The following is a 12,555-nucleotide window of genomic DNA, read 5'->3' as shown; positions in this document are numbered from 1 at the left end:
TTCCCCTCAACAAAAAAGGAAATTAACAATTACTTTTTAGAAAATCATTAACATGCTGCTAAAATGATCCCAAAGGCTGGTAACTAAGAGGCAGTTTGGGACAATGGTAATGTGGCTTGGAAGGTAGACTGCTTGCCTAGCCTGAAGCCCCAGGTTTGATGTCCAGCATCATATAGGCCAGTCCAGGTGGTGCGTGTTCATAACTGCAGGACTTGGGAAGCTGAGCCAGGAGGACTGGAAGTACAAGCTCATTCTTGGGCTCCACACTGAGCCAGAGGCAATCCTGGGATACCTGAGGCAGAGTCTCAAATAGCTTTAATAAACTGCTTGTATTGTTAATAAACTAAAAGAATTCACTTGAAATCGTTAGAGGTCCTGTTAATCTCAATTCCCGTGTATTTAGTGCTCCATGTATTTAGTGCTCCGTGTTGTTATTCACACAGCAGCTCCATGTTTTTGGTGTATACATTTTCACGTGTAAATGTGGGTATGTACACACGAGGCTCAGATGACAACCTCGTCAGAACCCCCACTTCCACCTTGAGTATGCTAGAGTCACTTGCTGTTCACCTCTCTGCAAGTCAGGGGAGCCAGCCTGGGAGCTGCTGGGGATTTTCTTGTCTGTCTCCCGTCTCATCATAGATGTGCTTCGGTGGCAGAAATGTGGTCCTGCGTCTGGTTTTTCTTGGGTTCTGTGGATCTGAACTCAGGGCCTCATATTTTACTTAAGCCATCCCTCTAGAAGCACCATTATACATTTTAAAACCAGTGGGCCAGTTGCTGGTAAGGATGTGAACCAGCAAACAACACAATCTTTATACACTGTTGGCGGAAAATACGTTTGCACAGCCAATTATGGAAAACAATATGGAGGTTTCTCAAAAGACTAGAAATAGCCACTGCTTTGCACCTAGAATTACTCACTATTCAGAGGGAGGAAACATGAGCTGGGGGTTGGAGGTAGGAAGATACCTTGAGCCAAGGAGTGCAGGTCCAGGCCAGGCAGTGTGGCAACTCCATCACCAAAATAGTCAGATGTAGTGACACACACCAGTAACATGAGCACTCAGGAGGCAGAAGTGGAAGGCTCTTCAGAAATAGTGAATGATAGCCAGCCTGGTCTACATAATGAGACCTTATTCTTAACAAACTTGCCCCTATGATCCAGCAAAACCCATTTGGTATATATATCCAAAGAAAATGAAATCAATTTATAAAAAATAAAAAAAATATCCTTTTCATTTTAACACTATTCACAATAGCAAGACACAAAAACTCAACCCCCTAGCCCCCACAAAAGTCTAAGTATCCATCAACTGATCCTCAAATAAAGATGAAGTACTATACACAGTAGACTACCTTTCAGTCATAAAAAGAATGAGACTCTGGCACTTGTAATTTATGGGTGTCCTTAGACATTCCTTACAATTTTTATTACAGCTTCTCTGTGCGCACGTGTGTGAACATGCATGAGCCAAGGGTGGACATGTGGAGGACAACTTGAGTTTGTTCTCTTTTCTCATGTGGGTTCTGCCCGCAGCCCCATCCACTTGTGGATATAAAGGTTGATCTGCCAGCTCACACCTGCAGTTCCAGCACTTGGGAAGCTGATGCAGGAGTTTGAGGCCAGCCAGGGCTACATATTGAATAACCAGGCCTTCCTGGGTTAGAGTATAAGACCTTGTCTCAAACCAAAAAACAAGAAATAACATAAAGTTGATTTTGCAGATAAAGTGTAGTGTGATGGTGTTCAGCAGAGGTTAAGGAGGCTATGGCTATGGTGGCTATCAAGTTATAGTTTGGTAGGAGCAAGTAGTTCTGGTGTGCTGTCACACAATGCAGTGACTACATTGAAAACATTGTCCGATATATTTCATAAAGCTAGGATTTTGAGTTCTTACACACACACACACAAAGACATCTGGGAAACTGGGACCAGGTGCAGGCCATGTCTTTAATCTCAGTACTCAAAAGACAGAGGCAGAGGCAAGGGCTGGGCGGTGGTGGTGGTGGTGGTGGTGGCGGCGGCGGCGGCGGCGGCGGCGGCGGCGGCGGTGCATGCCTTTAATCCCAGTATTTGGGAGGCAGAGGCTTTAATCCCAGCACTTGGGAGGCAGAGGCTGGTGGATCTCTGTGAGTTTGAGGCCAGCCTGGTCTACAAAGCGAGTTCCAGGACAGGCTCCAAAGCTACACAGAGAAACCCTGTCCTCGAAAAACAAAACAACAAAAAAGACAGAGGCAGGAGGATTACTACAAGTTCAAGGGCAGTCTGATGGCTGGATCACTGGCAGAACATTTGCTTACCTAGGTTCAATCCTTAGTACAAAACAAACCCAAACTAAACACCAACAAAACAGACCCACAAAATGAGAGTTCAAGGTTACATGGTAAGATTAAGACAAACAAAAATCTCAAAGGGCAGGAGAGATGGCTCAACAGAGTCCTGAATTTGGTTCTCAGCACCCACTTGGGGCAGATCACAAAACCTCTTAAGTCCATCTCCAGAGGGATCTGACACCCTCTTCTGGCCTCTATGGGCACTGCACTCACATGCATAAGGTCACACAAACACAGTATTTTAAAAAAGGAAAGGCACATTTACATGGAAAGATGAAACATGGCCTTTTTGGGGACCAGCAAAACAAAATGGAGTCTTCCTGTTGTCTGATTCCTCCTCATAGCAAGGCGCAAGTTGGGACCATCAGTAACTAGCATAACTAGCAAAGATTGGGGTAAAAAATCACATGTGAATGGCCAGAGGTATTTGTTTTTTGTTTTTTTGGTTCTTCCAGACCGGTTACTCTGTAGATTTGGTGCCTGTCCTGGTCTCGCTTTATAGATCAGGCTGGCCTCAAACTCAGAGATCCGTCTGCCTCTGCCTCCTGAGTGCTGGGATTAAAGGTGTGTGCCACCACCGCCCAGCCTGGCCAGAGTTTTTTTTTTTTTTTTCCTCTCTCTTTAAGATTTATTTATTTATTTATTATGTATACAGTGAGTGTTCAGCCTGCATGCCAGAAGAGGGCACCAGATCTCATTACAGGTGGTTGAGACACCATGTGGTTGCTGGGAATTGAACTCAGAACCTCTGGAAGAACAGCCAGTGCTCTTAACCTCTGAGCCATCTCTCCAGCCTCCTACCAGCCATATTTTTAATGGTTAAAGTAAAAATATCTGGCAGTGCCTAGAAAATAGTAATTAAAAAAAAAATCAAAACCTTTTTATTGTCTGATATTTCGAGTTATCCTCCAATCTCTACATTCAAATACAAAATAAAATCTCCATTGCTGATGTGGAGGTCAAAGGCCAGCCGTGGGGTTGGACCCTCCCTTCCACCTTGAGTCAGTGTCTGTTGTCTGCTGCAGTGACACAAGCTTTTGGACATGACCTCTACCTTCCATCTCATTGCAGGAGCACTGGAATTACAGATGCACATGGGACATCAGGCTTTACTGGGGTTCTAGGGATTCAAACTCAAGTCCTCAGGCTTATGGAAGCATCTAACCCACTGAGCCATATCTCCACCTTTGAGTGTTTCTAAGTTCATTCAAGGTTTTCAATTCTGTTAAACATTGAGCATACCAGCAGTTTGGGGGTTATACGGCCATGAGGCCAGGCACAGGCTCTGTGGGTGCTGGCATATGAAAAGGTATAGGCCACAAGAAAATAATGGAAAAGACTAAGGAGTTTAAACACCAACAGATGACGTTGGGACACAGCTCTTTATTGCAAAGGCACACCACCTTCAGGTGATCAGTAGCCAGGAAACTGTCACAGGAGCGAGCTGCAACTAGAGAAGGTCAGCTAAACTTAAAAAAATGAGCCCAGTGTGAGCAAGATTGGATAGTTCTGTGTACCAAATCTTCAGTGATATGGGAAATGGGATCTAGAGTTATAGATCTGATCAGCAGGAATTAAGAGTATCATCTAGGGGTTGGGGATTTAGCTCAGTGGTAGAGCGCTTGCCTAGCAAGCTCAAGGCCTGGGTTCGATCCTCAGCTCAAAAAATAAAAAATAAAATAAAGAGTATAATCTATCTGGACTGTCTCAAAGCAGAAGTGGTAGTATGCTGCATGTGGGCTGGAATGGTCAGGACACCCTGCTCCTGACAGCAAGCCTAAGAGGGGACACACAGCTGTGCAACTGGCATCAAGGCAGGGCAGAGCCATCACAACAAAACTATTTGGGCTCAAAGAGAGCATCTCCAAAATGAACTTGGGCCTGGATGATGTTCACACCCTCAGCACTTGTTACTTCTCTTTACACCAGCCTCAGGAGCTGGAGAGATGGTGCGGTGGTGAAAAGTGCCTGCTGCTCTTGCGCAGGACCAGAATTTGGCTCCCACCACCCACATCAGGCAACTCACTACTTTTAACTCCAGCTGGTTGGAGGACTCCAATGCCCTCTTCTGCCTCCATGGATGGACACACAGACACACACACATACAGAAAAAAAAAAGAGTATCACTTAGAATTTGAAATGGTACATGTTGCTTTCAATATCACAGTCAAAGCTGTGAACCAGCAGTTATAAGGAGTACAATACACAAGTTGGAAGCACCTTGCTGTACAAGTAAGCAAACCTTCCTTTTGCTTCTACTACCAAAGTCCTTGGCTCCCGCACAGCACCTTAGGACAACAGACCAGCAGTTTCTTAACTATGAATTATGAAGAGCCCTGTTCATGCCATGTCTTCTAAAACCATCCCCAGATCCGTCCAGTGCCATCACTGGGTTCCTGAAGAGCAGTGAAGGAGAGATCCCTGCCAGGCTCACTACCATTTCCTTTTGTCAGTGGGGCAGAGGACAGGCACAACCTCTCGGCTTAAATAATGTTTCTCCAAGGAAGTTAGTATCAACCTAGCAGAATTCTAAGAAAAACCAATGGCTAGAAAAGAGGCCTAATTCCTCATCTCTAAGATTTAAGCATCCCATCCCCTTTCTAGAAACCCTACTTCTCACAGAATTACTGGAAATGAAGATCTTCTCCCAGCCTCCTCTGAAGTATATTTTTAATGTTTAGAATTCTGTCTATTCAGTTGGACTTACAGGATGGAAGGATGTTGGAAAGAGAGGAAATGAGACACTACTGTCTTTAAATAATGTACATCTTCAACATGTGAAAAGTTGACTGAAAACTTTTATTGTAATCAAAAAGTGACATAACGGGGCTGTAATGAGTTCAGCAAATCATTCTGCTGATATTTTTGAACTGATACCAGCATTTGCCAGGCAATTAAAAAAATTCAAATGTGAAAATTTCACAGTACAGTAAACTCCACCCCAACTAATTAATGGTGGTTAAAAATAATAGGCCCTAGCAAAAGCTCTCATGTTCCATGGTCACAACTCACAATTCTGTACAAAAGTTCGTTATAAAGCTCTGATGTAAAAATGAAATAATCAAGCAGCAAATACTTTAAGTGCAGCACAGGTCTTCCATTCATTATTTACAAGGCTGGAATCTCTTTACATTATAACAGAGTTTAATACAGATGACTTAGTAATTAAGTCAATGAACACATCCGTCCTTCACACAGTGACAGATTTCGCTTTTTGGTCATCTTTCTCCTTCTCCTTGTCCTTGCTCTTCTTGGCTTTCTTCTTCTTGTGTTTGTGTTTCTGGCTCTTCTCGGCCTCCCCGTCCACACCCGCGTGCTTCTTATGCTTCTTGTGCTTTTTATGTTTCTTGTGCTTCTTCTTCTCTTTCTTCTTCTTCTTCTTCTTGCTGTCCTGGCTTCCTGCTGAGCTGGCACTGCTGCTGTGGCTTCGGGTCTGGCTACCGGAAGGGCTGTGACTTCTACTTGGACTAACACTGGGGCTGCTCTGACTCTGGTTCCTGTCTGCACCTGGCTGGCTGGCTGCGGCTACACTCAAGCTCTCCTTTGCTTTCTCTGTGGTTTTCTCTTTCAAGTCCTTGGAGACACTGGCGACAGCTTCCTCTTCCTTCACAGACACATTACTCTCACTGTCGCTCTCGTTATAGTCTGGTTCAAAAGCAGCCTCATCAGTCTCTCTAGTTAGATCAGAGGAGAGCCGAGAGGAGTGGCTCAGCTGGGGTTTTGGCTTGATGGTGCCCTTATCAACCTGTCCAGCAAGCAGCTCTTTCTCAACTGGAGGATCTGGTAGGTTAGGTACATACGGCAACTTGCCACCACTGGACTCCTTCCCGTTTCGAGCCTCAGCAGCATGCTTCTCCCGGTCCTTCCCAGGGTTTTTATCTACAGATTTTGTCTCTTCACATGAGCGTTTGGTATCATAGGGGGCTTTATGATCATGAGGCTTTTTGTCTCTTGGGGGACTAGAATTACCTTTTTTGGACTCTGTCCCCTTTTTAGGCAAATCCCTCTCCTCCCTTGGCTTACTTTTCTGTCCGGACGAAGAATCTTTCCTCCGAGGAGGAGAGTCCTTCCTCCTTGCTAACTCGCTTCGCTCATCTCTTCGCCTGGAACCGGAGTGCTCTCTACTGTCACAGTCCGTTTTCTTGTCTCTCCCGGGAGTGGAGTCTTTCGTGGAGGAACCACGGACAGATTCATACTTATCTGAAGTCCTGGTCTCCTTGGAAGACTGAGACAGACTCTTAGAATTTCCCTGTTCACTCAGACGGTCCGTGGTGCTCTCCTTCTCCGGCTGGGTGCTGCTCTTCCTCTTGTCCAGGATCTCCTTCTCTAGCACCGAGGGATCCCTGTCTTTGGCTCTCCCCTTCTCGCTGGATGCAGAGCCCTTGGAGCCTCGGACCTCATGCTGCAGCATTTCGTGGCTCACCTCCTTGGTGAGCTTTTGAATTTTCTCTGACTGCTCACTTTCTTTCTCAGTGTACTTGACTGTAGCTGATGGCCTAGTAGTAACATTTTTTATAATACTAGATGGTTTCCCTACACTCTGGATAGGTTGTGTGGATTTAACATCTTCTTCTTCAGATTCAAAGTCATCTTTATCCCATTTGGACTGAGGAACCTGGATCATAATTATAACATCTTCAGCAGGAGCTGTATTATCATTATTATATTCCTCCATAGTTTTAATGACTGTTCTCTTTGTATCTGTCTTTTCTTCAGATTTCCGCACAGGACTGCCTCCAGTTGAGCTTGTACTGAAATGAATAAATGAATAAATTTAATTAATGAAAAATTTACTAGTGATAAGACTTGGATAAGTAAATTTTTAAAAAGCTAGCTTAAGAAGATGTCTTTTTAGCCTTAAGATTAAATTATGCTCTAGGAAACATACACATGACCAAACTATAAAGATTACCGTGGCTCACCTCTCCCCCACCTTCTTATAATCTAGCCTGAAACACTGCTGCAACTAGGCTAGTCTGTGGAATTCCCATGACCCCGACTCTCAGAACCTAAGCCTGTAAGATCAAAGGACATCTCCCCAAAAGAACACCTGGCCCCTGGCCCCTACCTGGTGTAATCCACAAGCGTGGAGCCGGAGCCTTCAGTCCCAGCTACTTTCCGCTTGGCCTTTCCCTTGACTTTTTCCTGTTTAATTTTGCTAGACGTTGACTCCATTTTTTCAGAGGGTTCTTTTGCAGTAGATGGATTTTCTGCATTTCCAATTTTTTTCCCAGTTTCTCTGTTGAGTTTGATTTTCTTGGCTGGGGCAGTTGACGACACAATCTTGTCTTTCTCTGGGGTCCTTTCTAGCTTCTCACCATCACCTTCCATTTTGCGCTTTGGGGATGGTTTCACTACTTCAGCTCCTTCCACTTTAGAGATTTTCATTGACGATGACTCAAAATCTTTATCTACATTCTTTTCTTCAGTTTTTCTCTTCCTTTTCTCCCCCTTGCTATCAAGTAGTTTATTCTTCTCCGGCTTCTTGGCCTTTTCATCCTTGCTGGCCGGCTTTTCTGACCTGCCATCTTTGGAACAGTCCTTCTTCCCCTTCTCCTCCTTGGCTGTCTTTGTCTCCTGGTGTTCTTTGGCAGATTTAGAGTGGGCTTTTCTGGGCGTCCCAGCCACCTTGTCATCCTTCTGAGACAGTGAGGAAGGCTTTACAGAGTCGGTCTTGGCAGCCTCCTCCTTGGCTTTTTCAAGTGGAGGTTCAGACCTAGGAGAGTTTTCACGCTCCCCACCCACCTATTCTTGGGGTCCTTTAGAAGATTTGAAAACAAATTCTTTCTTGGCTGCAGTAGACACGTCCCTTTTCCATTTAGTCTTGTCACTTTTTACTTTTGGCTTATCTTTTTCTCTCTTGTCCTTTTCAGACACTGATTTGAAAGTGATAGGTTCTGAGTCCATCAGTTCATTCCCAACAGGTGTAGGAAGCATGATCTCTCCTTGGGAGAAGAAACAGTGAATCTGCCTTAGTGTCATCAACACCTGACGATTCCCTGGATTTCCTGGACGTCTCTAACAGCTCAGAGCTCAGGAAGCTCTCACCCTCCTCCCCCTTTCTTCGTTTCCTGTGTTTCTTATGCTTATTCCCTTTATTGTCTCCGGGAATGCTCTCACTCTCCTTCTCTTTTGATTTTGTGTTATCTTTCTGATTGTGACTATCTCTTGTTGAAAGCTTTTCTGGATAGTTGCCACCTGGATTTCTATTTCTATGACTTTTTCCAGCACCATAGTCTTCTGTGGATCTTCTTGTGAAGGGTGAATTACTGATATTAAGAGGCAAGAGTCTCTCTGGAGAGAAGTCGTCTCTGGGAGCTGAGGGTCTAGGCTGCGCCCCTACAGCATACCCTTTGTAGTACTTCTCGTACCACTCCCGGTACTTCCTCTCCCACTCCCGGTAGCGTTCCTTCTCAAACGGGTCTCTAAAGTCGACACTCCGCCCGTAATAGGCTTTGATGTCATAAGGGGGTGGAACTTCTCTGTATCTATTAAAATACTCACGCTCTGTTTCTCCTTGAGGTACATTACGTTTAGTGGGAGACTGTCCCCTAAATGCTTGAGGAGACCTTGACCGTGAATGATAACGTCTATATGGAGGTGACCTCGACCTAGATCGGTGATATCCATGAGATCTGGACCGTGAACGGTAATTACGGCTCTTGCCTCTGCCTCTCCTGGGGTATGGGGGTGATCGTGAATAGGATCGAGAGTGTGAGCGGCTGAAGGATCGAGAGTAAGAGCGTGACCGTGTTGAGCCAGATCTTGACTTTGAGTAAGTGTATGAACTTCTTGAATACGATGAACCACTATAGGGAGATTTAGACCTAAAAACAAAAACACAGTTGATGGTTGAGAAATCTATACAAAGTAAAAACAGAGTCTAGCATTCTTTTCTCGCGGTTTTATCTTTCTTTGCATCAAGTTTCATCTTAGATGATTAAAGAGGTACAATGACCTCTATTGGAATGGAATAAAGTACATAAATCACTTGTTACAAAACAAAAGGCAAGTCTTGACAATCAGAGTGGAGTGCATTAATGTACCGCGAGTTTTATGAGCTTCTTAACATTAAACAAATGCCAATTAAATTGAAATTTCCTGTCTGATTATTTAAGCTAGGAGTCTATTTTTATCTTACACTAGTCAATAGTCTAGCTTTAAAAGGAACCACATTTTAAATGTAAATCTAAAAAACAAACTTCCAGGGGACTTCTATAATTCAGTTTTTTTTTCTATCAATACAACGACGTGTACTCTACCACTGCTTTTTAATCACACAGGTTAATGTTCCAGCAAGAAGCTGTAGCCTTATGGCAAAGGTCCTCTGAATGCTCTCTGGCTAGTTCCCTAAGTCTTTCCTTCTGTAAACATTTCCCCTTAATTTCATATTATAAATAAACTTCAAGGGACAAGGACAATTTAGTCCCCATAAATGCTAGTTCTACACAATAGAATTTACACTGAGACATTATTTTAATGGACATATTGGGGAATAAGCTACATCTCCATTCTGTAAAACTAGACCGAATCAGAAAAATCTCATAAGTGCAGTGTTATTCATATCCATAGGTAATCCCTGGATATTCAAAGTCCCATTTGTAATTCTGTTGTGAAGGCTTGCAAAACACTAACCTGGAAAATGAGCGCCTACGCTCCTTTTGAATCTTTTTGTATTCCATCAATTCCTTAGCAAAATCATTTGTAAACTCATCTAGCTTGGACTTTTTCTTTTCCCTAGTAAAATAAAGTTAAAGAGTGAAAGTTAACAAAAACCATTTAAGAAAACTAACAAGACAAATGTAATTAGATCATGAATGAAATGAATGAAATTGCCATTAGTTTTCTACTTTAAAACTATAAATAACTAGGTATCCCTGAGGAAGTTGCTTGTATGGCTTTGGTTTAAATTCTAGGTGAATTTTCTTTACTAACTGGAAACACTGGAAAATGTTTCCCAAACACCTATTGAATGTTGTATCAGAAAATGAGAAGTGTATGGTAACTTCAAATGAAAAGACTCACTCTTCCTTCAGCCGCCGCTGCTCTCTATAGAACTCTTCCCTGGACAAAGGCGGTGCTTGCGTTGTAGGGATGGTGTTTGAATGAGCAGTCTGCACTCCTGATGACACCCAAGGTGTTGACATATTGGCAGGAGCAGGTGGAAACCCTGGAGGAGGGACACTATAGCCTGCAGGTGGGGGCTGGCCAGGAGGAAACTGAGGAGAGAACTGTGGGGGAGGTACACCTGGAGGAAGAGGAAGCGTATGGGGAGGCGGCGGGTACAAAGGAGGTGGAGGAACAGGCACAAAGACCGGCGTTGCTGGGAGTGACGGGCCTTGAGTCCTCTGCGATCTTTCGCTGTGGTGTCGCCCGCGGTTTATACTTCTGGAGAAATAAATTCCAAGGTATTATACCTTTAAATTAAATTCATCTGAGACAAATGAAGTTGTCTTTTTCTGTTCTTAATTATTTTCTAGAGTACAAAAAAATAGAATCAACTACTCTAGCACAAATGCAATTAAGATGTATTTGTATACCTTAACTCTACAGGCCAGATATGGTGACATGGGTCTACATAGTCCCAACTACTAAGAGGCTGGACAATCACTAGAATCTGAAACCAGCTTGGTTAACATAGCAAGAACTTGCCCAGAATAAAAACCTCTCAAGTGTATTTCAAAATCCTGAGTCCTCTGCAACAGTGCCAAGGGTTCTTAGCCACTAAACTACCTCTCCAGCCCCAAGATTCCAATTTTTAAGGCCACTTAGCAGCTGACAGGAAACGTACTTTGAAGGAAGTGACAGGTTAACATGGCTGTGACCTAGTTCTCCCCCAAATGCATTTCTAGACCCAAAGTTCACATTAAAAACCATCTTAACGGAGTTGGGGATTTAGCTCAGTGGTAGAGCGTTTGCCTAGCAAGCGCAAGGCCTGAGGTTCTATCCTCAGCTCAAAAACAAAAAAACAAAAAACAAAAAAACAAATCACCTTCTTTTAATGCAATCTAGTCAAAACAGCAGCCACAGATCCTACGATTAGCAATTCTGAACGGAGCACTAGAAGGTCAGTCATAGTCTTAACAGATCTGGAAGTCTTTGGACCCTTATTTAAATAACAAACACCATAGTAAAACCTATGGCTTCTTAACACTGCAGGGGTGAGAACCCCTCAACTGAGTCTCCTGGCCTTTTCTTTTGGAAAAGAGAAGGTGAGGAAAGCCTGGGACAGAAAGAAGCACAATTCTTTTTCCCATCTGGGAGCTGAGCTGGGTAACTTTCTCGTAAGTGGTATTCTCCATGTACTGATAACAGACCAAGTAATCACTGGAAGAAACACAAAGGACAGGGCCTGAAGGGCCAGAGACAGCTCAACGAGTGGGTTAAGAGTGTTTGCACAAGTGCAAGGAGCTGAGCCCAAACACCCAGCACCCACCTAAAAGGCCAAGTGTGGCCATGCATGCCTACATTTAAGCCCAGTGTTGGCAGAGGCCGACAGGAGGACTGCTGGGGCTTGCTTCCTACCAGTCTAGCTCCAATCTCAGTGAGCTACCTTTTCTCAAAAGACCAAGGCAGGGAAGAATAGAGCAAGGTACCTGACATCCTCCATTGGCCTCTGTAAGCATGTATGCTCACATATATACCACAGATGGAGACCTAAGTCATCATGCTAATTCATCTTCCCTCTATTATACTGTCCTGTATTTCCTCCTTCCTCCCCAGACAGGTCTTGTCATCCAGGCTGGCTTCCAACTTACAATCTGCCTGCCTCGGCCTCCCAAATGCTAGGATTATAGGCGCGCACTACACTTAGCAATAAGCAGTTTTTGTACATGTTACCTTCAAATGAGATTTTATTCTGCATCTGCTGGGGACTGAACCCAGGGCCTTACACAGGCCAGGCAAGCCATTAGCACTGAACTCTAACCCCCAGTTCCCAGATCACTTAAGGACAACTGCTGAATTCTTCCTAAGAGTAAGAAGGAGAACAATGGCGTCTCCTTCTCCTCAGCACTTCCGTGTGTGACTTCTTTACCCAGTGTGCCACGGGTTATTTTCCAAGACTGTTTGAACGCTTACCTGTAACAACTTCTTTCCCCTCTTCTAATTTGCTGTGGTGGAGAAACCAGGTACCCAAGCTTGTTGGAACTGTGCAAGGTGTAGAAAGAGAGAAACAGAATTGAATATTTCTCCTTAGATATAATGTACTACCTATCA

The 12,555-nt window shown here is 44.0% G+C and overlaps 1 protein-coding gene across 1 annotated transcript in view; it reads right to left on the bottom strand.

The window, feature by feature from the left end:
- Positions 1-5,115: 5,115 nt before the first annotated feature.
- Positions 5,116-12,555, bottom strand: part of Rbbp6 (RB binding protein 6, ubiquitin ligase) — a 31,902-nt gene continuing 24,462 nt past the window's right edge. The window contains 6 exon segments of the mRNA XM_036191356.1: positions 5,116-7,088; positions 7,406-8,268; positions 8,270-9,164; positions 9,973-10,074; positions 10,363-10,725; positions 12,418-12,486. Of these exon segments, the coding sequence (XP_036047249.1) occupies positions 5,528-7,088; positions 7,406-8,268; positions 8,270-9,164; positions 9,973-10,074; positions 10,363-10,725; positions 12,418-12,486 (3,853 nt within the window). The 3' untranslated portion in view covers positions 5,116-5,527.

This window comes from Onychomys torridus, chromosome 1, assembly GCF_903995425.1.
Source record: "Onychomys torridus chromosome 1, mOncTor1.1, whole genome shotgun sequence".
Taxonomy (NCBI): domain Eukaryota; kingdom Metazoa; phylum Chordata; class Mammalia; order Rodentia; family Cricetidae; genus Onychomys; species Onychomys torridus.
Note: the sequence above shows the minus strand (reverse complement) of the source record. Positions and strands in the feature narration are given on the sequence as shown.